This window comes from Pteropus medius, unplaced genomic scaffold, assembly GCF_902729225.1.
Source record: "Pteropus medius unplaced genomic scaffold, Ma_sr-lr_union100, whole genome shotgun sequence".
Classification (NCBI taxonomy): domain Eukaryota; kingdom Metazoa; phylum Chordata; class Mammalia; order Chiroptera; family Pteropodidae; genus Pteropus; species Pteropus medius.
In genome coordinates this window covers 1,107,786-1,134,571 of record NW_024342474.1, presented here as the reverse complement: position 1 = coordinate 1,134,571, position 26,786 = coordinate 1,107,786, and the positions used below count along the sequence as shown (strand labels likewise).

The 26,786-nt window shown below is 46.2% G+C and overlaps 1 protein-coding gene across 2 annotated transcripts; it reads left to right on the top strand.

The window, feature by feature from the left end:
* The first annotated feature begins 71 nt into the window (after window positions 1–71).
* MYO1A (myosin IA) lies at window positions 72–24,844 on the top strand. 2 transcript variants are annotated; one of them, XM_039865742.1, is made up of 29 exons: window positions 72–684; window positions 3,115–3,446; window positions 5,250–5,383; window positions 5,505–5,620; window positions 5,879–5,973; window positions 6,167–6,271; window positions 6,476–6,522; window positions 6,659–6,722; window positions 6,924–7,022; window positions 8,964–9,067; window positions 9,194–9,341; window positions 9,823–9,941; window positions 10,021–10,107; window positions 11,472–11,537; window positions 11,664–11,768; window positions 13,740–13,802; window positions 13,994–14,194; window positions 14,364–14,590; window positions 14,945–15,145; window positions 15,315–15,408; window positions 15,891–16,040; window positions 16,147–16,215; window positions 16,667–16,741; window positions 20,456–20,590; window positions 23,013–23,119; window positions 23,488–23,620; window positions 23,731–23,883; window positions 24,030–24,157; window positions 24,447–24,844. In XM_039865742.1, exons 3-29 carry the CDS (start codon window positions 5,270–5,272, stop codon window positions 24,568–24,570), a joined length of 3,129 nt encoding a protein of 1,042 aa, XP_039721676.1. In that variant the 5' UTR covers window positions 72–684; window positions 3,115–3,446; window positions 5,250–5,269; the 3' UTR covers window positions 24,571–24,844. The 2 variants fall into 2 exon arrangements, with proteins under 2 accessions (XP_039721676.1, XP_039721677.1); XM_039865743.1 differs by lacking the exons at window positions 72–684; window positions 3,115–3,446; window positions 5,250–5,383; window positions 5,879–5,973 and having other exon boundaries at window positions 24,447–24,843.
* Window positions 24,845–26,786: the final 1,942 nt, after the last annotated feature.

The following is a 26,786-nucleotide window of genomic DNA, read 5'->3' as shown; positions in this document are numbered from 1 at the left end:
GCAATTAGCTCCTCAGTTTTATCTTTCTAATGAGATGGTTTAGCATGCCATCTATTTTCCTTTTTTGCTTAACCTCCGCTTCCCGTCCTGGGTATTTCTTGCTCCACTTCCATTTCTGGACTGGGTGATTTTCCAGGATGCCAGATATTTAAGAGGTATTCTTGCAGGAGTAGCAGATAGTACCACTGTGCTGTCTCAGAAAAAACAACGTATAGGATATTGCTGGTCGAGGGAGCTAACTCTGTACTTTAGTTTTTAAATTTTTTTTAATGGTATAAAGTATTTGTTTTATTTCTCTACTGGGGTTAGGGGAAGACCCATGGATCCAGTTGAAAATGCCTGCCAAGAGCTTTATGTAGGGTGGAAGAGGGAGCAAGGCTATCATGAGCATTAGGGGCCATGGAATAAAAACCTCAATTATGTCTAGGCACAGCTTCTGTAGTAGAAGTCTGGTAACTTCTATCTTTTATGTTTTGGCTATTTTCTTTGGGAATCCATTATAGCATTTGTATTAATTCTGTACCTGTCTCCTTTTTCCTTGGTTATTTAGAATACATGGAAATCCATTATCCATTTTTCAAAAATGGTGAAATTGGAGGAAGAGGATGTGGACCATATGTAAATTTATGTAGATTAATGCACACTAGTGGCATCTTTTTTCCTCTCCCTTCTATTAACTGCTAGGTAAGTAGGAGACACAGGTGATCATTAAAGGCTAAAGTAATAAAAACTTAAAGCATAATTGTCTGATATGCTACATCATAGAGTTTTAGTGAGGATAAAGAAAAAGATAAGATGTATAAAGTAGTTCTCAAACTTTAACATTCATAGGAAGTATCTGGGGAGCTTGTTAAAATGCAGGCTTTTGGTTCAATAAGTCTGAGTTGGGGCCCAAGATTCTGCATTTCTAATAAACCACCAGGTGATTCAGATGCTGCTGGTCTGTGGATCTCCCTTTGAATAATAGCAAGAATTTAAAGCACTTAGCTTAATGCCTGGTACATAGTAAGTACTCGATCAGAGTACTTACACCAGATAATTTGCAAGAGTCAAGAAGACCCTCTACCACCAAATATCTTTATCGTATCTGAAAAATTCTGTGTTTTTAATGTGTAACATCTTTTAAAAACTGAATACCCTTGGGAGGACTAATGAATGTGAATTGGTTTAATCAGATTGCTGGCCTCCCAACTCTCAGAAATCAGAACTAAATAATTTAGATTTTTTTTTTTGCTAGATTTATCGAAGTATAATTGACGTATAATAAAATTCTTCAGTTTTAAATTTGCTGTTTTGACAAATGTAGACAATTGTGTAACCACCACCATAATCATGGTATAGAACATTTCTATCACTCTAAAAAGTTCCCTCAGGCCCCTAAATGAACTAGAAATTTTCTTGGGGGCAAAGAAGAAGGGGATTTCAGAGTCAGACTGGAGGAGGACCAGTAAGCTCCAGTTGCTTCAGTTTTGCCTGGTAACCAGGAGATCATAATCCTGCATCACCCCCATGCCTTCTCCCCACCTCAGGAATGCCTTGACAGATCTTGGAATCCCAGCTGACTTGGATGTGCATTTCATACCTTATTAATTGAGAGTGGCCCACTCTCATTCCAGTTAGCCTGGAACTTCCCTGGTTTTAGCACTCAAATTTCTATGTCCAGAGGACTCATCTCAGGTCCCGGACAAACCAGGACTGTTGGTCACCCTAGCTGTGATGTTTATGCCATTGTTTATGCCATTCTAAGCTTGAGGTTGCCATCTCATTTTGGAGTCAATTCTTTTGCACATAATAGGCACTCAATAAATGAGTGAATGGATAGACACAGATAAACCCCAGTTGTAGGCAGCTGTAGATTCCTGGCGTAGGGAACAGGAGACCTGGGTTCTGGTCTCAACTATTCCAGGTTTGCAGTGATGTGATCCTGGGAAAGTGGTTTTTTACTCTAGGTCTATTTGTTTCCTCCACTGTAAAAGAGGCGATCTGTTGTCATTTCTGCCTCTGACACTGTGATACTGCTCTACCTGTATATAGGATTATGTTCTGATGTCATGTCCACTTAGCCTTTTCTCTTTTCCTTTCCTTTTCCCCCCTTCGTATATATATAGTAGATCAATAAATTATGTAAGGGCAGGTTGATAATGGAATTGCTGATAGGCCAAGCTTATGCAGAGTGCTTCTGCAAAGCAATAGAGTTTGGACCTTGAACCAAGCAGCCGTGACTGGGAATCGACAAATCAAGTCTCGGTTTTCAGCAAAGTGTCTGTAATTACTTAATTTGCTGTTTGTGATGCCTGGGAGGGAGGATGGTGGGCAGAAGGAGTCTGCTGTTTAGGAATTTTCTTAGGTAGATGAGGGGGTACCCTGGAAAATAGGATTTTATAAGCTTCTTGTCTATCGAAGGCAGATATTTCCAACTGGGCTAGTGCCCAGGAAACAGCATCTCAGGGGCTTATTCAGTATCCTAGCACAAAAGAAGGATTAAAATGAGAAATACCAGGATTTGGGCTGGAACCTATGGTGAACAGGGTCAAGAAGCTGCATTCTGTTTCTGGTTCTGCTATAGGCTGTCTGCGGAACTATGGGCATATTGTGTAACCTCTCTGATGTTTGCCCCTACTTTTTCTTTTTAATGGAGTACCTGCACTGCCTACCTCACAGGGCAGTGTGATTCAATGCGATGATGATACAGGTGGGATTTCAATGAAACTGATGCATATATAAGTGTTGGGTTATTACTAACTTTAGTCTTTAGATTTGTATGATAGGGTCTGATTCATGGTGGGAGGGAAGTGAAGAATTTGGGGATATTGTCTGCTTAGTTCTTCAAATAATGTCATTGACACCCCCAGACTTTCAATAAAGTAGGAAGTATAGTTTTGAGGGATGTACTGATTCTTCTTTAGGCAGATACCCAAGCCTGCCTTCCTCCTTGACAAATTCCTGACTTTTTGGAAAAGCTTGTCCTTGGCTTTAAATTCAGCTCCTGCTCTCATTTCCAAATTTTGGGGGTAATGGAGCAAGAACTCTATGTTAGCTGTTCAGCCAAGGCCAGCCAGATACCCTTTACTACCTAGAGGGCATTTTCTCCTGTGACCAAATGTCTCCCTCTAGGGATTCATGCCTGTGAAGGGTTAAGTGAGCCACACCCTCACCAGGAACAGCTTCGAACTTTGTGCTGAGCAGCAGTCTCTGGCCTCTCCTGGCTTGACTGACAGGGAACCGTGGCTAGAGGAGGCAGCACAGAGGAAGGTCAGAAGAGTGGACACTGGCAAGAGGAAGGCGATCTCTTTTCTGGCTTCTCTGACACCATGGACAGCTCCTGTTAACAAAGTCATCTCTCCACCTTTGGGGCCTGGACATCCTATGACCCCTCCCTATCAAATTGGGATTTTATCCATCATTCTTCAAGGGACAGTGAAGTTACTCCCTAGTTCCAGTGTTGGGTGAGTGTTGTCCTGACCTGTCGCTGTTCTTCTTTTTACATCTTGGAGTACCCTTGGGGGTCTGCTTCCTTTTCCCCTTCCCTACCTCCAACCAATCACATTCTCACTTTCCTCAAATCCAAATCCAAAGATGATGCTTTCTCCCAGCCCTGTTCTGTTTGTCCTTACCCTGCCAGATTGCCAACAGCTTTAAAAAAAAAAAAAAAACCTGGAAAATGCGAGATAATAATAGTACCTAGTTCATGGGGATATTGTAAGCATTAAATGAATGAATATATGTAAAATATTTAGAGCCCTATCTGGCTTGTGGTAATTACTACATGATTGCTAGAGATCGCTATTTCAGTGTTACTGCTCCCTCCACGTGTGTTCCAGGAAGTGACAAGTGCTTTCTTTTTCTGAAGCTTTGGGAAAGTAGAGTGAAGGGAGAAGGCAGCCCATGTCCCCTTTTTGCCTCCTCTTTCCTAATTTTTAACTGCCACACATGGTTGTGGGACCAACTCTGTTCTGAGTCTCTGCCCCTTCCACCAGTCTCCAAGTAGCTTCTTCTGTATATACTTAGTTACAGGACCTCTAGTCAGCTAGACTTCAGGCAATTCTCAATGATGGTTGTTCCATAGTTTGATTGTAATTTTGATGTGGTCATGAGAGGAGACAAGCACAGCATTTACCTACTCTGCCATCTTGACTGGAATTTTGCCCCACCTACCATTCCTGCTTCCTTCCCCTGCCCCACCCGGGTTCAGCAGTACAGGAGAAGAGGACGATATGGCTGTTTTATTCCTGTTAGGGAGTGGCATTGACCATTGTACTGATAATTCTGTCCTGTACCAGGCCACCTCACCTACTCAGTCCCACAGGAAAGACTGGGGAGGGCTAGGCTTCCACCTTATGGAATACCTGCCATGTGTCTTCTGCGTGGGGCTGAGCCCCACAATGCTCTCTGCCCTTTTAACTCTGCTCCTCCTTGACCATTCCCACCAGCTACTAAAAATCTGGGTGTGTCCTTCTGGGGCAAAGTCCCTGTCAGGTTACAAGAATGGGTATAAAAGCTGGAAGCAGAAAAATAGGAACAAAAATGTAGGCACATCCAGAGGTCTCAACAGCTACTTGTTTTTTGGGAAACAAATCTCACTTTCATTTTCTTTGAGGTATTCCAATCTTTTATGGAGGAACTCCTGCCTCTGCCCTCAAACTTATCACCTCATCTGTCCCCATTTAAAAAATGAATCTCAGTGTATCAATGAAAGAGGAGGAGAGAACGCTGAAATGGGCATGAGTGGATTGAGTGACCGAAATAGGAGCTGTGGGAGGTAGGGAGTTGAGAGGGAGAACTGGGGACAAATGGTCAGGGAGTCTGGACCCTGGCCAAGGCCTCAGTGTAGGAGCGGGGAGAGCTTTTGATGCCTGGCTGTGGCACAAAGTTTTGCTTGCCCTGTCCTCCCCAGCCTTCTTGCAAACACAACTGTGCTCCTCCAGCCACTACCTACGAGGTGCCTTCCTTACCCTGGTGGTCGGAGGCAGGTGGTCCTGTCCTACCTCTGCCCCAATCCAAGGAGCAGAGGATTCCCTCACCTCCCAATGAGTTTTCTGCAGCCTTCCACAGTTAGCTTAGGCTAGTCCAGAGACCTCTCCTAGGTTAGGGGCTTTCTCTAGGGCCAGGACTAGGAGAGAGGAAGGCTCTATTAGGTCCTTCTACCTTCCCCCCTTCGGTTACTAGTCTCTAAAGCTGAACAGACATCAGCAAACTGCCCGCCTTACTCCCAGGATCAGTAGCCCTTCTGAACATGACTCTACTCCCAGGATCAGTAGTCATTCTGAACATGACTCTACGGGAAGATTCCGTGGGGGTGGAAGACCTTGTGCTCCTGGAACCCCTGGAGCAGGAGTCTCTGCTCAAGAACCTCAAGCTGCGCTATGAAAACAAAGAGATTTATGTGAGTGTGTATTGGTGCCCTTGACCATGGGTGTGTGGCTAGAGAGTTTACGTGCTCCCACTCCTTCTGCCCCCTGACCCTTACCCCCGCTCATTTCCTTCTCTTTCTTCTTCGGCTCCAGACCTACATTGGGAATGTCGTGGTCTCCATGAATCCCTACCAACAGCTGCCCATCTATGGCCCAGAGTTCATTGCCAAATACCAGGAGTATACCTTCTATGAGCTGAAGCCCCATATGTGAGTAGAGGGACCAAGGGATGGTGATGGATGTTCCTGACAATGAGACATCCTCATTTCCTCTAGCCTTTCTCCTGAAGGATGTTCTCCAGCTGCCCCTTCTTCTCCTGGTCCTCTAGAGGCCCCTTCCTAGGCCTGTCACTTGCCTCAATCTGGTCCAGATGTGGAGGGTGGGTGAATTTGGAGGCTGGGGATCAAGAGAAAGATGGTGTCTTGGACTGTCCCCACAGTAGTCATTACCCACTTCCTCCCCGCAAGCTATGCATTGGCAAATGTGGCATACCAGTCACTGAGGTACCGGGACCAAGACCAGTGTATCCTCATCACAGGCGAGAGTGGAGCCGGGAAGACTGGTGAGGCACCTGGCTGGGTGAATCACCACTGGAACTACCCCCTTCTTGCTTTCCAAGCCAAGCCTAGTCTTGTCCCTCCCCTGCCCCTGAAATTCCCTCTTGGTTTTTCTGACTCTGAGGAGTCCGAGGTGCTGGAATGAAGGAAGTTAAGGAGGGTGGTCTGGGGATCCATGTGAGGGCTTCTCTTGCACAGAGGCTAGCAAGCTGGTGATGTCTTATGTGGCGGCCGTCTGTGGGAAAGGGGAGCAGGTGAATGCTGTGAAGGAGCAACTGCTTCAGTCAAACCCAGTGCTGGAAGGTGAGAATTTTCCCCTCCCCTCCCTGCCATCCCCAGAGCCACTCATCCCCGGACTCTCTTCCCTGGTGCTCCAAAACCACTGTTCTCATTTAGCCTGAAAAAACTGAGATTGGCACAATGACTGGAAGACCTTCCTGCTTTTCCTTCTCTAGAGTCCCTCTTCTTCCCTCAGCCACCTCACTGCCCCTCTCCTCATCTCTGCAGCTTTTGGCAATGCCAAGACCATTCGCAACAACAATTCCTCTCGATTCGTGAGTGAACATCTCCCTGGGCCTGGGAGGAGAGGGTGTAGGGATTTGAGAGGGAGGAATGTGGCACAGACCCCTCCTGAACAGAGTGGTGAGAAGAGGAGGAAGCAAAGTCTCTCTCTCTCTCTGGTCTCTGAAGGGAAAATACATGGATATTGAATTTGACTTCAAGGGATCCCCCCTCGGTGGCGTCATCACAAACTGTACGTGTCTCCTCATTCTGCTTACCGCCTCTCTTTCCCACCTGCCCCACAGTGTCCCTTTCTGTTAATCTGCTACCGTAAGTAGGAGGAACATTAGACTACCAGACTTACCAACCACTAGGAACACCAGGGATGAGGCAGAATTGGAGGGAAGCTGAGAGATCTCCTAGACCCTCAGAACATTTTATAATTCTCTGCCAGATCTGCTGGAGAAATCCCGAGTGGTGAAGCAGCTCAAAGGAGAAAGGAATTTCCACATCTTCTATCAGCTACTGGCTGGAGCAGATACACAGCTGCTGAGTATGCACCTGCCCTGGAACATCTCCAACCTCCATTCAATCCTTTCTGGGCCCCTGAAGCCCTCTTCCCTTGAGACCCTCAGACTTCTTCCTGCTTTCCTCATTCTGAATCTCATCCACCATTGCTGGAAACAAATCCCATGACCTCTGTGTTCTCTTCCTTTTCTGGGGTTTTATTGCTAGGAATAAGCTTTACTTGCCTCTTCACTGCTCTTATTCCCCTGTCCTGCCTGGGTTATTTTTTTCCCCAAGCTGGCTTCAAAAATGGAACACTCATTTGCATCTACCATCTTTTCCTGTCATCAACTTAAGGGACTTTATTGGTAGCTCTACATCTGCCTCACTCAGGACCCTATTTTTGATTTCCTCTTTTTAGGTAGTTCTGTGTAGGTTTCACTCATTCACTCAATCGCTCATTCATTCATTCATTCATTCATCAAACATCTCTTGAACACCCACTGTGATTGAACATTGTGCTAGCCTCTAGGGATATAGAGTCGAGTAAGACATGGACTTTGTCCTTGAGGAGCTTTCAGTCTCCTAGGGATGGCAGATGTATGAACAAGTATAACTCAATACAGTGAAATCAGTGTCAATAGGCCCTTGCAGATGGCTATAGAAGCAGAAGGCATGGAGCACATTGCCTTCTCTTGAGGAAGAGCCCATCCCAGCTTGAATGCTATTGTACTGGCCCAGAGTGGCTCTGGGTGGGCATCACTGCAGGGTCTGGTGGGACTTGAGAGAGATCCTTTCAGAGTTTGCCTCCCATTCCCCCTTCTAGCTGTGAGCACTGTGAGTGTCTGTCCTCCAAAGACCTGTCCCTTTGATTTCTGGTTATTCTATGCCGGACTTGTATCCATCTCCTTTTTGCCTCTGGGAGATCTCTATGGTTCAAGAGCTCATCCTCCTTCCTGGCTTAATTGTCTTGGTTGTGTTTAATTTGTCTGAATCATAGGCACTAGTGTCTTGTTCTGGCTGATTCTGTCACTCATTGGTTTAAGTTGAGTCTGGGTGGGGCCACCCTAATGTCATCATCCCAGGGCATTTCTGACTCATTCTCCGTTTAGATGCCCTCCTTTAGCAAGCTTCAGTTTCAAAATTGGTGTCTCAGGGGAAGCTGCCATTAAATTCTAGTTTGAGAGACACTTCCTGATTCTCAAACCATTTGAACAACAGTTAATTGATATCCTTAAAGCTCCATGATTAACCCACTCTTTCCCATCTCAGGTAAACGACTGACCATTCCCCTGATTCATTTTTTTAAAAAGAAAAAGGTGCTGCATGCCAGCCAGGCGCACAGTATATGAAGATGAAAAACAGTCCCAACACAAGTTGTTTATCTGCGGGAGAGAGAAAAAAACAAACAAACCTAGCCTATGTGATTGGGGCTGGGCTAGAGATTCACCATGAGGGAACACAAGAGAGCCATTTGGCTCAGCCCCACGATGCCAGAGAAAACCTTCCAAAGTAACAGGATTGGGGAACATAGCACCTTTGTCAGTGCTTAGTGAACAGATGATGAATGCACCAACGAGACTGCGGGGTTGAGGCTGAGGCAGATGGGAGATATGTGCTCACTCTCTTTCCTCCCAGAGCCACAGAGACTTTAGCAAAGTGGAGGGTTCACGTATTTGTTTTTATTATTTAGAACCCTGAGGGTAGGGAGAAGAGTACAATGATGCTTTTCTTTCATAAAAGTTGGGGGAAAACACCAATAATCATGACCACCTAAACCCTAAATACCACTTAAAAATTGAGTCTGTTTTAGGAATTAATGATCCCAAAACAAAGGAGGCAAAGGAAGAACTTAAAACAAAACAAAAAAAATGATTCCTTTGGATAAGCAAATGAGCGAACCTAGGGCAAGGGATATGAGGGTCAAAGCTGGAGGCTTCCAGAGAGCCCATGAACTACCTCTCTCCTTGCATGCTGGCCCTTCCAGAGGCTCTGAAGCTCGAGCAGGATACAAGTGGCTATGCCTATCTGAACCGGGAAGTGTCCATAGTAGATGGCATGGACGACGCCTCCAACTTCAAAGCTGTCCAGGTGGGTTCCCAAGGTGGGGTAGGCTTGGGCCCTTAGGCCATCCCCTGAGCCCAGGCTCTAGCTTTGAGAAGGGAGGCACTGGACTGGCACCACAGTTCAGCTTCTGATTTCTGCTTTCTCTCTAAGAGTGCAATGACTGTGATTGGGTTCTCGAAGGAGGAGATTCGATGGGTGCTAGAGGTGACAGCCATAGTGCTGAAGCTGGGGAACGTGGAGCTGTCAGATGAGATCCAGGCCAGTGGGATATCAGCAAGTGGCATCTGTGATGGGAAAGGTCTGCACCATCCTGCCAGAGCCCCCACCCAGCTCCCTGAATCTCCTACCATCTGTTCTTCCACGATCTCCGGCATAATCGACTTCACTCTGATTTAGTCCCACTTCGCCTACTCCTGAGTTCTTCCCCAAACATGCTCATTGAGAACTCCCAGTAAGCATATTGGAGTGAGGTTTTGAAGTTTGATAGACCTAGATTGTGGGACCTCTCCGAGCCTCAGCTGATATTTTGCAAAATGGCGACAATTACACCTATTTCAGGAGATTCTCATATTAACGTAGATACTGCATGCAAAGTTCCGAGAGCTCCCTTTTTTTCCTCCCCAGAGCTTTCTCCAGAGCCATGTTCTGGATTGCTTCAAGGACTTCCCCAGGAAGACCCAGGGACACCAGTCTCCCAGCAATTTTACTTATTAGCCCTTCTTCCCTCCCCTGAGAGAAAGCCCTCTCTCAGGCCATGTTGTATTTCCTCATCACTCCAGGTGTTCAGGAGATTGGGGAAATGGTGGGTTTGAATTCAGAGGAATTAGAGAGAGCTTTGTGCTCCAGGACCATGGAAACTGCTAAAGAAAAGGTGGTCACTGCATTGAATGTCATCCAGGTAAGGGGCCTTAAGGAAGGGGCTGATTCGAAGTCTTTTCTGTGAGTGCCACACTAACCAACTTGGCCCCACCTTGTAGGCTCAGTATGCTCGGGATGCTCTGGCTAAGAACATCTATAGCCGCCTCTTCAGCTGGATAGTGAATCGAATCAACGAGAGTATCAAGGTGAGAGCTTGCCCTCTTCCCTCAATACTCTCCTGCCTGCCCCGCTTCTCTTGCCATGGTCATCAGCCCTATACCTTGGGTTCTGAGATGAACAGAGTAATGGTGATGAGGGTAGCATACAGTTTTTTCTAAGAGTGTGCTGCTGTGGAAACATCACTGGTTTTTGAGTTTGACTATCTGATTCTGCTACTTACCACCAGTGTGGCCTTTCAGTTTCACAAAGATTCTGAACTTCAGTTTCCTGATTTGGAAAATGGGACATTAATGCCTACCTGCTTCACAAGTTTAGTGAGGCTCAGGTAAAATTATGTACGTGATTACTATATAACCCAGCAATTCTGGGTTATATGTTCAAGCAAACTGAAAACAGATATCCACATAAAAACCTGTACACGAATGTTCACGGGGGCATTATTCATAAGAGTCAAAAAGTGGAAACAATCCAAATTTCCATCAACTGAGGAATGAATAAATAAAACGTGATGTATCCATACAATGGTATATTTTTTTGGCCATGAAAAGGAATTAAGTACTGATAAACACCCAACATGGATGAACCTTGAAAACGTTGAGTAAAAGAAGCCAAACATGAAAGGCCACGCACATTTTGTATGACTCCATTTATAAGAAATATCAAGAACAGGCAAATCCATAGACATGGGAAGTAGATTAGTAGTTACCAGAGGCTGAGGGGCGGGGTGGGGAGAGAGGGGAATAGGGAGGGACTATTAATGGGTATGGGTACAAGATTTCTTTTGGGGATGATGAAAATGCTCTGGAATAAGGTAGTGGTGATGGTTGTACACCACTGAATTGTATACTTTTAAAGGGTAAATTTTATGGTATATGAATTAGATCAAAATAGAGCTATTATTTAAAAATTATGTATATGACAATGCCATCAGTTTAGAAGCTATTACTGGAGGGTAAAGTGGGATTTGAATCTAAGTTTGGGTAAATGCTTAGTCCTTTTGAAATTTGATATTTTAATCTGTAAAATGGGAATAATCACTCCTTATAGGGTTATGATAGAATTAATAAAATAAGAACATGGAATTTTTTGTAAAATGCTCTACAAATATAAGAGACGATTATTTTAGTGAGAGGATTTCAAAGTCTTTCTAGTCATACCCTGGGAGCACCATGCTGGCATGTACTTGCGTCTTCCCTTTTCTCCTTTCTTCTCTCTTTGCTTGTCCTCCAGCATATAGAGGATAAATAAAATCACAACGATTCCTTTCCAGCTTGGTCAAAGGTCACCCGAGTTCTATTTATCTCTTGCTCCAATCACATCCACTGTAGAAGGGCCTAGTCTGGTGTACAGAGGGGGCTTGTTCGCAGATTTGTCTTTTCCTCCTCTTCAGGTGGACACTGAGGAGAAGAAGAAGGTAATGGGGGTTCTGGATATCTACGGCTTTGAAATATTAGAGGTAAGAGAGATTTGTCTAACCTCAATACCCTGCTTCCCTAGGGTTAGGGGCAGATGTGAGAGAGGGAGGTAGTGCTGAAAGGTAGGAAGCATTTTGATCTCTCTTTAACCTGTGTACCTTCCTCAGGATAATAGCTTTGAGCAATTTGTGATCAACTACTGCAATGAGAAGCTACAGCAGGTGTTCACAGAAATAACACTGAAAGAGGAGCAAGAGGAATATCAGAGAGAGGTAAGCTAAGACTTCTTCCTCCTTTTCCTCTCTTAAACGACTTCTCGGCACATGCCAGATCTTTCTCCTTGATCACAATTTCCTCTCAATCGTCCCCAGATGGGAACACAAAGGACAAAAGGTTTCCCTTGTACAACTGAACATTCTAGCATTACCAAGAAGCCCTAATTTTATGCTCTCCACCCCCTTAGTTCTCCATTTTCCCACTCCAGGCCAGGCAAGGAAGGAGGCAGATTGATGGAAGGGTGTGTATTGAGGGAGAGATTCCTGACAAGAGTGAAGTGACAGCTGTGCTTGGCCTATGGCTACTGTGAGCCAAATTTAGAAGGGACATTTCTCCTGGGCTTGGCGCCCTACCACATCCCTTTGTGTGCTCTTCTCTAATGTCTCAGAATCATTTGTCTCCTCCAGGCCCTGGCTGATCTCCCCTTATCCTCTTGTAGCACCCTGAACCCAGTCTTCCTCACCAGAAGTGCCCTATGGCTCAGAATTTCCACACTCCTTCTCCTGTTCAGCAAAACCCCTGTTCTCTATGGCTGGGTGTCAGAATGGCTATCTGATTGAGCTAATCTGCTGCAAAGTGTGAATGGCTGAGTCTCACTCATCAAAACCCTCCTAGGGATGCTCCCTGTGAGCTCCCGCATTCAGGCAATGAGGTCGTAATGTGTGGAAAAGCTTTTTTAGTTGTTTGTATGGTTTATTTTAAAAATTTAAATAATGAAATAGATAATACATCTCCATACTTTAAGATTCAAAAAGCTTAAGAAGGTGTATAAAGAAAGGTCTCTCTCTCACCCTGTCCCCGGCCTCCTGGTTCTCCCCATCTAGAGGCACCTGAACAGGGCCTTCCTCCAGAAGTCTTTGATGTGTGATCAGACCAATCTGTAAATATATTTTTCCACAAAATTTATTCAAGTAGCAGTGAATACACTCTGTTCTATACCTTGTTTTCATAAATTAGCAAACTATCTTTTTGTATCAGTATATAAAGATGCTTTTTTACAGCGACCATAGCATCGTAAGGATATCATAATTCATTTAATCAGTTGGGGAAGGCATTTTTGGAATGAAGTGAGAGGGCAACTTTACTTAATTCTACTCTGCATTCTCTAAGGACCTGTAAGGGAGGAGGGAGAGAAAGTCTTGTTTTTCCAGTAACACCTGGGAATGAGCTGGGAGGTCTGGCCCTTGGGTAGGATTAGCAGCTATCCTGCCAGTAAACCTGATCCCCAGCAAATCCCTCAAGCTGAGAATGATTGTCTTTGGGTCTTTTGCTTCTCAACCATTTTTGCCTTTTTAAAAAATATATATCGTCCCAAGGTATTATGTAGATCAGTGATTCTTAAAGTGGTGTCCTGGACCAGCAGCATCACCATCCCCAGGGAACATGTTAGGATGCAAATTCCCAGGCCCTGTCCCACACCTGCTGAATCAGAAACTCGGGGGGTTGGGGCAGCAATCTGTGTTTTAACAAGTTCTCCAGGTACTTGCGATGCACACTGAAATTTGAGAATCACCAATGTAGGTCTTTGAAGATATAGCAAATTAAGTTGGTTGTTTGATGATAAACTTACTTATGTGCTTTGGTTCTTTAGTTCATTGCCAGAGTGGTGTGGCCGTTTGCCCTTCCACTTACTCGAGGATCCGCCCCCAACCCCACAGTGCCATAATCCCTACCCCAGTCTTCATCCAACATCTTACACTTCCCTCTTCACCCTACAGCACCTATAGGGCTCTCTGCATTGTCTCCCCCTCACCCTTGCTCTGTCTCTCCACCCACCCCACAAATTCTCTATCAACCTTGGAGGAATAGGGACATAAACAGAAACCACACCAAAAGGATTCCTCTGAACTATAGGGCTTTCTGATGGTCCTTTGTGGGGTGGGTGAAAGGGGACCTGGGTCTGGTGAGGTCTTTGAGGGCTTATTTTGTACCCACGCCCTGTAATTTGTCATGTCTCCCCTTGCCAGGGCATACTATGGGAAAAGGTGGACTACTTTGATAATGGCATTATCTGTAACCTTATTGAACACGTGAGTTATCCTTCTCTTATCTCCAGGACCTTCCCTGAATATCCTTCCCCTGTCCCTGTCTCCACCCACCCAACTCACTTGGTAAGCATGGTAGAGAAGGCAAGGGATGAGTGGGCAGAGGGGTGGCAGTGGGGATGTGGAAATCTTGGAGGATCAGGTCTAGGTCGAGCTGATCTCGTTCCCTTGGATAGAATCAGCGAGGTATCCTGGCCATGCTGGATGAGGAGTGCCTGCGGCCTGGGGTGGTCAGTGACTCCACCTTCCTAGCAAAGCTGAACCAGCTCTTCTCCAAGCATAGTCACTATGAGAGCAAAGTCACCCAGAACGCGCAGCGCCAGTATGACCACACCATGGGCCTCAGCTGCTTCCGAATCAGCCACTATGCGGGCAAGGTGATATGGCAGGCCTGGAGGGTCAAGACTAGGGCCTGAGCACAGGCTGAAGGCAATGGGGGAGGAATTGGGGTGAGATGCGAACAGGGAATACTTCACAATGAGACTGGGAGGGTCAAATGCTGGGACAAGGTCATGAGCTCTCCAGACAATAGCTGTTTTTCTACAGGTAATGTACAACGTGAACAGCTTCATTGACAAGAATAACGACCTACTCTTCCGGGACCTGTCCCAGGCCATGTGGAAGGCCCAGCATCCCCTCCTTCGGTCCTTGTTCCCTGAGGGTGATCCCAAACAGGCGTCTCTCAAACGCCCCCCAACTGCTGGGGCCCAGTTCAAGAATTCTGTGGCCATACTTATGAAGAACCTTTATTCCAAGAACCCCAATTACATCAGGTGATGTGCTAGGCACACAGAGGAACATGATACATACATGATGGCATGCGCAGGGTCCATGCACTGTAGAACAGGTCCACGTGTGTGGGGGTCTCTGGAATAAGGGTATCAGTGGCCCTTTCCTTATGGAAAACAGAGCCAGATGAGGAGATGAGAATCTTGTAGCAGGGAGAACATCAGATTTTGGTAGGGATCATACAATAATGAGTGAAACTGGAATGGCCAATGTCTCCACTTCCTCTGAAATTTTTCATCTAAGGGGAATATATGCAGAATGGGGGTGTAGAAACCAGGAGGGTTACACTGGCAAAGATGAAGCTTCTGAAGCCGGTGCCTTGCCTCATCTCCCACCAGGTGTATAAAGCCCAATGAGCATCAGCAGCGAGGTCAGTTTTCCTCGGAGCTGGTGGCAGTCCAGGTTCAGTACCTGGGACTGCTAGAGAACGTGCGGGTACGACGTGCAGGCTATGCCTTCCGCCAGGGGTACAGGCCCTTTCTGGAAAGGTACCGATTGCTGAGCCGGAGCACTTGGCCTCAGTGGAATGGAGGAGACAGGTAAGACTCAGTCGGGGAGAGGGAACATCTATGGTGGGGGGGAAGAGACTCTGAAGTCTTCTTGTTCAAGCTCTGAACTCTTCTTCCATTGTGAAAGAGGTTAGGGAAAAGGGGGAGACGGCCCTCCCCTGTGTTGCCTCTCAGCAGCTTTCTCCATCTGCTCCTGTAGGGAGGGGATCGAGAAGGTCCTGGAGGAGCTGAGCATACACTCAGAGGAGGTAGCCTTTGGGAAGACAAAGATCTTCATTAGAAGCCCCAAGACTGTGAGTTGGAGAGCGCACCTGTGCTTGGCAGATGTGCTAGGTGGAAGAGTGGAGAGCTCATCTGAGTGAGAGGCTGGGTGGGGAAGGAAGCACTTGTAACGTGGACTAGATAGTGGAAGAGGAAGTCTTCTCACTGTGGGGACCAAATCCTTGGGTTCCCCCCCTGTCCTGAGCCCTGGGAGTCAGGTGTGCCTGCATGGCCCTCTCTGAGCGCCTCTGCCTGAAGCAGGACTCCTTGAGGGCCGGGGCAATGCGCTGCTCGCGTCTGAGTTTCCAAATCCTAGCAAAGTGCCTACTACAGTTAGAGTTCAGTGGATGGTTGTTAAATGAATGAATGAATAAATGAATGAACTAAGACGATAAAGGAATAAAGGCTTGAATAAAACACTGGCAGGGGAGCCTCTGGTGCCATGGGGTACAGGAGCAGAGAGCGCTACTCCTCTAGGCCAGCATCTCCATTCTACCCTTCCACCTCTCCACAGCTTTTCTACCTGGAAGAGCAGAGGCACCTTAGAATCCACCAGCTGGTCACACTCATACAGAAGATATACCGAGGCTGGCGCAGCCGCACCTACTACCAGCTGATGCGCAAGAGTCAGATCCTCATTTCCTCTTGGTTTCGGGGCAACATGGTACCAGTTACCCCTAAAGTCCCACCCCCTCACTCTAATAGAGTGGGAAATGGGAGAGGTGGTTCAGGAGATGGAGTTTTTCTAATGGGCTCATTGTTTTCTACAGCAAAAGAAACGCTATGGAAAGATAAAGGCGTCGATATTGCTGATCCAGGCTTTTGTGAGAGGGTGGAAGGTAATGGGGAAGGGGAGAGAGGTTGCTTCCCCACATGTAGTTCCTTCTCCCAAATGGTTCCTCCTGTATCGTTCCAGCTGCTGTGGGGGGAAAAGCATTAGAAAGCAAGTCCTGCCTACACCCAGGACATACCTCAGTGCGATGGCACATCTGTATCTAGGCGTGTTTCGGGGCCCGCTCCGTGTGTGTCTGAGAGTTGTGGATATGTGTTGGGGAGATCTGTATATATGCCTGGGTGTGTCTCTGACTTCGCAGCAGAGCTCTGCCATCTGTTTGGAGTGTCCTCACTGCCAACTTGTCTGACTTTATTTCTTCAGGTACAGTCTCAGCTCTTTATCTTACTCTGTTTGTGTGGTTGAGAGAAAGCAGAACTTCTTCAAGGTCTACCTTCTATCTTCTGGGTCTAACTGTCTATCTTTACTTTAGCTCCTTTCTTGTATGTCCCTGCCAGGCCCGCAAGGATTATCGAAAATACTTCCGGTCAGGGGCTGCCCTCACCTTGACAAATTTCATCTACAAGAGCATGGTAAGTGGTGGGTATTGAGGGTGGAAGAGGGGGGTTGAAGAGGAAGGGACAGGTTTGGAAGAAACAGATGTGGGGTTTGAGAAGATGTGACTCCAAGCTTTCCCCTAAGACCTTCCTTGACCTGCATGTACTTAATTAAGTCCTAGGAGAAGAAGAGGTGGGACAGGGAGCAGACCCTCCCCAGTGCCTTGCGGCCCAGGAGCACAATAAGAGCACATTTTGGCTTCAGTAGACACTATGGGCAACCCTGTGGTAGGAGGGGTTCCCAGCATGCCTACCCACTGGTCCATGGTGAATAGACCTGAGAAGAGTCTGGGGCTGGGTGATTAAGAACATTTGAAGGGGCTGAGCCTCACTGAAGAGCAGAGTGAGGACATATATAGCGTTAACTAACCCAACATTCCGAGGCCCCTTCTATCTCTTCTGAAACTGTAGCAGGCAAGTCTGAAATTAAATCTCAGGAAGGCTCTTAATTCTGGAGGACTCAGGTCAGAGAGGGCAGGAAGAAGCCAGGACCAGGCCTGGACATTCAAACTATTGGCAGTTTCCAGTCAGAGGAAAACAGGGACGGAGACGGGTGATTTCCAGAGACAGCCATTTGATAGCAATGATGCTTCTGAGAGGTGTTGGAGGGAAATCAGACAGAGAGGGAGCAGCACTTCCAGTGAAGCCTTGGAAAGGCCAGAGAAAAAGAAGGAAGAAAGAGAGGTCTTGGACAGGGGGCTGGGATAAATGAGAATTCCCCTCTGCTGATTTGATATTTGACCCATTGTTAGGATAATAACTGTGCTCTTTCAGACCCAAGACACATTCATTGGAACTCTTCTTTGTTGTCAGAGAGGCTGGATCTGTTGGCCAGTTGGAGAAATGGGGACTCTGGGCCTCTCCACTGACTCCCTGAGCCTTCACTGTGTCCTCCTCCCCGCTCCCCAGGGAAGCTCTAGGCCTCTTCTGTTGTCTGGCTTCTCCTCAGCTGGCTCCAGGGTGTCTGCCTTCTCAGAGTTCCTGCCCTCTTGCTGCATAACTGCATACCTGAGACCTGCAATCTGATTTTGCTCTTAGCTCACGACTTGCCCCTCTTCCACCCCCTCTTCCACCGTTTCTTTCACATGAATATTATCAGGCATCTGCTGAGTATCACCCCAGGAGAGGCTGGGTTTAGAACAACATTTCACTAAGTCATACCCCCTACAGAAGGATGCATGCAGGGAGCCACGAGGCATCGATTCCCCTACTGTTTCTGATTAGTAGATATATTGTCATTGCCTTCCCTATAACTTATACTAATACCTACTGTTTTTTGAATACTTAATGATGCACTAAGCCCTTTATATGCATTAACTCTAATGCTTTCAATAACCCTGTGAGGTAGGCCCTTTTCTTTCCCTCATTTTATAGGTAAAAACTAAGGCTCAGAGAGGTTGAATAACCTGCTAGGAGTTCTACAGCTGGTAAGTGGTAGAGCTGGGATACAGACTATTTGACTCCAGAGTTTTAACCACTGTTTTAAGACTGCTCACCCCTCTTCCCCCAATAGAGGCCTGAACAACCCAGGCATACCTGGCCCTGGTTGCCCTGGGGGCAGGAGGGGTGCATAGGGAAAGGCAGAACTTTACAGATCTAGAAAAAACAATCAAAAAACGAAAACCCTTAGAGGCTCAACATCAGTTGGAACATGGGGTGTTATGGGAGATGCTCAGGAGTGTTTACTGAATTAAATCAAAGCTAGACCAAGGACTTGAGACTCTGGAGTGATTAAACCAAGTGCACTAGGTCTTTGTAGTGGAAGATGCAAAGAGCTTGGATAGTTCCTGGGGCAATATACTGAGTGCTCTGCCTTTTTCTATTTTAATTTTTTTTTTTTATCCTAATGTCTTAGAAAAAGTTTTCATGAAAATTCCCAAAATTTGGAAGTGCTCAAGATCAAGTCATTTTCTATACCTTTAATAATTCTATCCCATAAATAAACAGGGTGCTGGGTATTCCCTGGTATATAAAGACTTAGGAGTCCTAGTGCTAGATTGGGGGAGACGAAACAGTCAGATGCCATGGGTGAAACTTGATTGGATCCTGGAACAGGAAAAATAACAAAGCTAAAAAGGATATTTTTAGAAGTTTATAAAGGGCATTAGGAGAAATTTGAGTATGCATTGCTGTTGAATGAATGTGTCTAGTTAATGTTAATTTTCTTAGATGTAGTGATGGAATTATGATTGTGTAGGAGGATGTCTCAATTCTTAGGAGGTACATGCTTAAGTTTTAGGGGACAACGTCATGATATCTGTAACCTACTTTAAGATGATATGGCAGTGAAGATTGGTATACGCGTGTGCATGTATGTATTTATATGTTTGTATGCATTTATATACAAGTGCGCATGTGTTAAAGGGCATGCCGATAGAGCAAGATGTTAACATCAGTTGATGAATTCAGGTGAGGGATATATGGTATACAGATGTTCATTGTAATGTTTTCAACTTTTATGCAAGTTTAAAAACTTTCAAAATAAGAAAATAAATTGTATTACATTTTTAAAAATCTTAAGTCAGATTATGTCACCCTTCCCCTTAAAACCCTCTAATGGTGTTACATTTCACTCCTAATAAAAGCCTATGGCCTTACCACAGCCTACAAGGCCCTTCATGATCTGTTCTTGACCAACCATCTCTCTGATCTTCTCTCCTCTTGCTCAATTTAGTCCAGTCACACTGGCTTTCTTTCTATTTCTGGAATATGCTAGCACTCATTCCGGTCTCAAGGCCTGCTTTTTTGCATCATAACATATATAATTATCTGGCATTACATTGTATATGTTTATTTGCTTGTGGGTGATCTCCTTCCCCACCCCCAGTAGAATGTAACCTCAATGAGAATGAAGACTTTGTTTGCTCTGTTCACTGCTGTGTCTCCATCCTAGAACAGTGCCAGGTACAGAGCACACACTCAATAAATGTTGAATGGTGAAAAAATTCAAGACCTGGGAAACTGACTCCCAAGCACTCATTGTCTGGAAAAGGGAGAAGATTTCCATGGGAAAAACAGTAGTACAAAAACAGAAGTATTGACAAAATGCTAGGGGGCGCCAAAGAAAGGAGAGGCTACGAGCTGTATCTGAAAGGATGGGTAGAATCTGGGCTGGCAGAGTTGAGCTGAGAGCAGCATGAGCTAAGGCACACAGAGTGGTTGGTAATAATGCATGGGCTGGGCAGAGGGCATGGCAAGGAGTCCTGTTTGGTTGGTGTGCCAGGGTAATGCAGAGGATCCCGTGACAAGAGGTTGGGCTCTAAGGAGAGGACTTTGAATGCCAGGTTGAGGTGTCGTGCTTGACTGATCAGAAAGGAAGGGAAATTTGGTTCTTGTCCAATAACAGACAGTGGCAGCCGGCTCTAGGCAACTGTCAGCTGAGAGAATAGGAAGATTAAGGAGCAAAATATTGAGGCCAGCTTTCATACTTGTTCCTCCCATATCACTACTCAGGGTAGAGGGTCTTTGCTTGGAATGAATCTTTCTCTCCCTTCAATCTCAAGCCCAGCCTCAAGCCTACACTTCATGCTGAAAGAGATCCAGGAGTTGACACCCTTCGTCTCCTTAGCTCTACCTGTTGCTTCTCACTATGAGTGGTCTTCCTCCAATTAAGTGGCAGGATCTGGGTGTGAGTTTGCTTATTGGGAGGTCTTTGTATCATTCAACTTAATTCTCCTGCTTCCAACAAAGGTACAAAAATTTCTACTGGGGCTGAAGAACAACTTGCCGTCTACCAATATCTTGAACAAAGAGTGGCCAGCTGCCCCTTACAAGTACTTCAGCACAGCTAATCAGGAGCTACAGCAGCTCTTCTACCAGTGGAAGGTGAGTGGGGCTTAGGGCAGCCTCTCCTGGTGCCCAGGCACCTCCCCTCTCATTTGTGTTTCTGTTCTCTGCCCTCTGATTTTCCTCTTCTGCATCTTCCACTTTTTTCTCTTTTTAATTTATTTTTATTTTATTTGTTTATTTATTTATTTGGCGACATTGGTTAACAAAATCCAGTAAGTTTCAGGCATACAATTTAACAGTAAGGCATATATACATATTGAATTGTATGTTCCCATCCCATATTTAGATTTCTTCCTGTCACAACATATTTAACCCCTTTTACCCCATCTACCTCCCTCCTCCCCGCCCCCCACATCCTCTAGTGACCACTAGTCTATTGTCCATGTCCATGAGTCTCTGTTTGTTTGTCCTGTTCATTTGTTGCTTTTAGGTTTACATCCCATGTATAAGTGATATCATGTGGTTTTCAACTTTTTCTTTCTGGCTTATTTCGCTTAGCATGATTATCTCGAGGTCTATCCATGTTGTTGCAAATGGCAGTATTTCACCTCTTCTTATGGCTGAGTAATATCCCATTGTATATATGTACCACAGCTTCTTTAGCCAATCATCTATCAAAGGACACTTTGGTTGCTTCCATGTCCCGGCCACCGTGAATAATGCTGCTATGAACATAGGTGTGCAAATATCTTTTCAGATATGAGATTTCAAGTCTTTGGGGTAAATACCCAGTAGAGGGATTGCTGGATCATATGGTAAATCAATTCTTGAGGAACCTCCATACCGTTTTCCATAGTGGTTGTACCAATTTGCAGCCCCACCAGCAGTGTGTGAGGGTTTCTTTTTCTCTGCATCCTCTGCAACATTTGTTATTACTTGTCCTGTTGATAACAGCCATTCTAACAGGTGTGAGATGACATCTCATTGTGGTTTTGATTTGCATTTCCCTAATAGCTAGTGATGTTGAGCATCTTTTCACATATTTGTTGGCCATTTGTATGTCTTCTTGGGAGAAGTGTCTGTTCAGGTCCCCTGCCCATTTTTTTATTGGATTGTTTGTTTTTTTTTGTTGTTGTTATTGAGTCATATGAGTTCTTTGTATATTTTGGATATTAGGCCCTTATTGGAGGCATTGCTTGCAAATATATTTTCCCATTCGGATGGTTGTCTCTTTACCTTGTCGATAGTTTCTTTTGCTGTGCAGAAGCTTTTTAGTTTAATGTAGTCCCATTCATTTATCCCTTTCTCTTTTTTAAATTATAGTAAAATATACACAACAAAATTTACCATTTTAACTATTTCGAAGTATGCAGTTTGGCGGCATTGAGCACATTCACATTGTTGTACAATGATCACCACCATCCATCTACATCTTTTTTTTTCATCATCCGAGACTGAAACTCTGTACAGATTAAGCAATAATTCCCCATCCCCCTCACTACCAGCCCCTGGAACCTATAATCTCTATGAATTTGGCTGGAGTCATACTCCATTTAGCGACAGGGATATGTCCTGAGAAAGCATTGTTAGACAATTTTGTTGCTGTGTGACATCACCGAGTGCTCTTACACAAACCTGGATATAGCCTACGTATAGCCTACTACACACCTAGGCTGTACGGTATATCCTGCTCTTCCTGGTTAACAAACCTATACAGCATGTTACTGTATAAAACACCATGCAATTAAATCAAGGACAAGATAAAATGATGCAATTAAGAGATACAGTAAACGCGAGATGTGTTTGGCTGCTGCCAGCATAACATGACATACTGGTATACAGCAAACTTTTTTATGTAAGTAGAAAGAGTACACTCCAAAATAATGATAAAAAGTATAACCTAGTAAAAAATAAACCCGTAATATAGTCATTTATTACCATTATCAAGAATTATTACTTTACATGATTACATGAGCTATACTTGTATATGACTGGCAGCACAGTAGGTTCGTTTACACCAGCAACATCACAAACAAATGAGTGATGCGTGTGCTACAGTGTCATTAGGTGGTAGAAATTTCTCATTTCATTATAATTTTATGGGACCCACTGTCGTATATGCAGTTTGTCATTGACCGAAATGTTGTTGTGCCCATGACTATATTTTAGGTATCTCATATAAGTGAAACCATACAATATTTGTCCTTTCATGTCTCACTTATTTCACTTAGCATAGTCTTCTGTTCAGGAAATACTTATTTAGCACCTGTCTCGAACTGGGGCTTGTATTGGATTGTTCTCATCCCCCTCCCCCAGCATCCCTCGGACCCCATCCTACTTCCCAACATTCTTTCGGCTCCTGCCCTCTGAAGTGTCTAGCGCCTGTCCTTTTCCCTCTGTCTCTCTTCTTCTCCAGTCCCTGCCACTCTCTTTCCATGTCTCAGAGTCCTCTCTACCTCCCTTCCCAGCCCTGCCTTCTTCCTCCATGATCATAGCTTCTGCCCTTCTCCACTCATAGTGCAAGAAATTCCGGGATCAGCTGTCCCCAAAGCAGGTGGAGATCCTGAGGGAGAAGCTCTGTGCCAGTGAACTATTCAAGGGCAAGAAGGCTGCATACCCGCCGAGGTGAGGGCCTCTCAGACCTTGCACGGTCAGTTTCAACAAGAGCAAAGAGAATATTCACCAGGTGGGATAGAGCAGTGGGTCTCAAACTTCATGGCAGGCTTGATAACACCCAGATTATTATACTCCCTCCTCAGAGTTTCTGATTCAGCAGGTCTGGAGGGCGTAGCCCAAGAATTTGCCTTTTTAACAGGTTCCCAGGGGTTACCAATGTTGATCCTGGACCGTGCTCTGGGAACCACTGTGATAGAGGATATGGTGGCGAATGGGGGAAGGGGCGCTAGGATGGGAACTCAGTGGAGGGAGGTGCAGGGCCTTGGGAGTCAGGGTAAGGACTTTGTCTCCACTGCATACTTTTTATGCATCCTCAGTGTTCCCATTCCATTCCGCGGTGACTACATTGGGCTGCAAGGAAACCCCAAGCTGCAGACTCTGAAAAGCAGCGAGGAAGGGCCTATCCTGGTGGCAGAGACTGTGCAGAAGATCAATCGTGGCAATGGCAAGGTGAAGGCCTGCGTTCTGAACTCTCCGCGCCTGATCCAGAGCCTAGGCTGCTGGCTGGAAGGGTGGGGCTTGATCCTGCCTTTCCTCACCCTTTCCTGTTTTGTCCCTAGACTTCTTCTCGAATTCTCCTCCTTACCAAAGAGCACATAATTCTCACAGATGCCAAGAAGTCCCAGGTCAAAACTGTCATTGCGTTGGACAGTGTGGCTGGGGTGTCAGTCACCAGCTTCAAGGATGGGCTTTTTGGCTTGCATCTGAATGAGGTATCAGAACTGGGTGGGGGCAGGACCTCAAACTAGAGAAGGTTATAGACATCATAGGGCTAGGGCAGACCGGAGGTGATGGGGACCAGACCTCTTATTCTGGGCCTTTGAAATCTCTTTCCTATTCTTTTTTTCCCCTTCTTAAGATTTCATCGGTGGGTTCCAAGGGGGACTTCCTGCTCGTCAGCGAGCATGTGGTTGAACTGCTGACCAAAATGTACCAGGCGGTGCTGGATACCACACAGAAGCAGCTTCCAGTCACTGTGGCTGAGCAGTAAGTCCATGAGCTGAGGCTGAGAAATGGCTTGGGGCAGACGACCAAGCTGTTGGTCCTTGTGACCACGAAAATTTGTGCAGTCAGAAAGTGAAGCATATTATGTTGGGGGTAGACTGAGAGAAGCTTCTTAGTCTCCTCACACAAGTTCTCTGGGGTCCTGAGTCTTCTGATATGGGGGGATGGAGGGATGTACTTGCCTCAGGAAGGGGAGGGGAAGCCATCATGAAGATATGGGAGTAGAGAATGCAGGCACTAGCTTTGCCTTTCTGTCTGTTCCCCGCTCCAGGTTCTCAGTGAGGTTCAAAGAGAGAAGTGTGGCTGTCAAGGTCATCCAGGGGCCTAAGGGTGGTGAGAACGGCAAGCTAAGCTGCAAGAAGAAGGGGAGTCGTGGCTTGGAAGTGACTGTCTAGTCTCTATAGTAAGAAAGTGGGGGCCAAATGCAGAGACTGCTGTTTCTTCCTCCTGGACCAGCACCAGCCCCACCCACCCACCCACCTATGAGGGAGAACCTCATGTCTAACCCCGCTGATCATGAGATGGCGCTTGGAGATTGAAGAACCCTTGAAGAGGACCTTTCTTCTAAACCTTCCCAGTCCTTTCTCCAAACTTAGCTTCCTCCCACCCTCAGCCTCTTTGCCCAGTAATAAAACAAGTGATTTCCCAAAGGTGTGGTTAGCGTGGGTGGTCGCTGTTCCCCATCTTATCACTACTTGCTTGTGCTCAGGCCCTTTCCTCCTCTCCACCACCCCTTCCCTTCACCCCTGTGTCCCCTGTGCCCTTTCCCCTTCTTCAGGCTCCTTGGAGCTAGCTAACACAGATAATAAGAATGGAAAAGAAGGGAAATTGTCTCTGGGTCCTTGACCGGCTGAGCTTTGGAGAGACTGAGGTGGGGGCAGGGATGGGACTGAGGTCGCAGGTGTCCAATGGGCTGATTCATTAAGTGTGTCCCTAGAGGGAAGAAGTGAGGATCCCTGCCTTGTTGAAAACTCAGATCCTTTGGTGATTCAGTCTGAAAAGAGGCCCAAGGCTAGAGGGCTCGTGTGAGCTGTGGTGAGCTAGGGAATGCAGGGTCCTGGTCCCCAGGGGCTCCATCACCCCCTCCACCCCCAAGCTCAACACAGAGCTACATCACACCTGCCCCACCCCTTCCTTTCCGTACACCAGAGATGCCAGGCTGCTGCCAGCAGTTGTCTTGCTAATCACATTGTCCACAGCTGGGGCCTGCAGCTGGTGACACTTGACAGAAGGAGGCTACCCCACCCAGACTCTCCCATTCCTATGACCTACCCTTTTCCCTCCCGCCTTAATTTATTTTCTCTGTGTCATTGTCATTATTTTTTCTCAATTTCTGTCTCACACCATCTCATTGTCCCCGTTTCTGTGGGCTCTGACTAATATTAATACACAACATTTTGTATAATGCTTTAACATCCCCCTCTTTGTATGTATTTCCTCATAGACTCTGTCTTATCGCAGCCTCTCCCACCCCAGAGTCTACCTTTAGGGAACGAGCAGCTCCTATTATTTGCAGTAAAATTTAGATCTGTGCTCTGAGAGTATACAAATGGCGGCTTTTGTTTCTGTCTCTGGATGTCTCTCCCCCTCCTTTCACAATCTCTGCCTTTCCTGCCTCTTCCCTGTTTCCACCATTGAGCTTACTGTGCTTTGAGACTGGGGTCTCCCTCCACCCAGCTTCCATCGGCAGGCAGCTCACGGCCCCAGGTAATCATACTGTGGGAGACCTGATTAACTTCTCGTCTTGTCTGCAGATTAATCTTGCTCTCTGAGCACAAGCCCCGTGTTCATGTTCTGGCACAACCTGCTCTGAGCTGTGCTAGGACCCAGGGAGGCAGCTCTTCCCAAAAGGGTGAGGGGCTAGCGCTGTCGTAGGGGGGCTCTGTTCTGAATAGAGGTGCATCAGGCTCTGCCCAGCCTCCCCACCCCACAGCTGCCCCCATCCTTGGCTTCTCAGAATCAGGTCGAGGAGATCCTGTCTGGCTGAGGGGCGGTGATGACCAGAGCCTGACCTATCCTGCTCTCCACCTCATCTCCTGCTCCCAGGGCCCAAATTGTCGTCACTTTTCCAGTGAAGTGTCTGGTCATTTTCAGAAGCAATTTCAGGAGAATATGCAGCTGCTGCTCCCTACCCTGCTTTTCCTTTCCGGGGGCTGAAGGCACTGTCAACTCTCTAGGCTAGGTATGCTGGGAGGGGGGAAGGGCCAAGGTCCCTGCTCTCCCTCCTGTCCTCCCCCTATCAGTCATGTAGAATGTTGCTGCTTTGAATAAGGGTGGGGGTTCCTCTCTTTCTTTACTCTCCATCTCTCCCTTCTTCTTCCTCTTTCCTGTCTCTGCCTCTCTTCTCTTCTGGAGCCCAGGACTATGTGTTTTCCTCTCCCTGAATTCTACAGGGGCTCAGTTTCCCTACCTGTGTTATAAGGCTCGAATCGGCTCTGTAGCGATGGGAGAAACTGAAATTCTATTGACCACCTCCCCACCCCACTCAGCCAGTCCAGCATTCTCAAAGTTGTTTCAGCCTCTGTGGTGCACTGGCCATCCTGGGAGTCACCTAACCCCCAAGAGAATGCAGTGCCGATTTTTCTCAAGAATGTACTTTTTATTGTAAGAA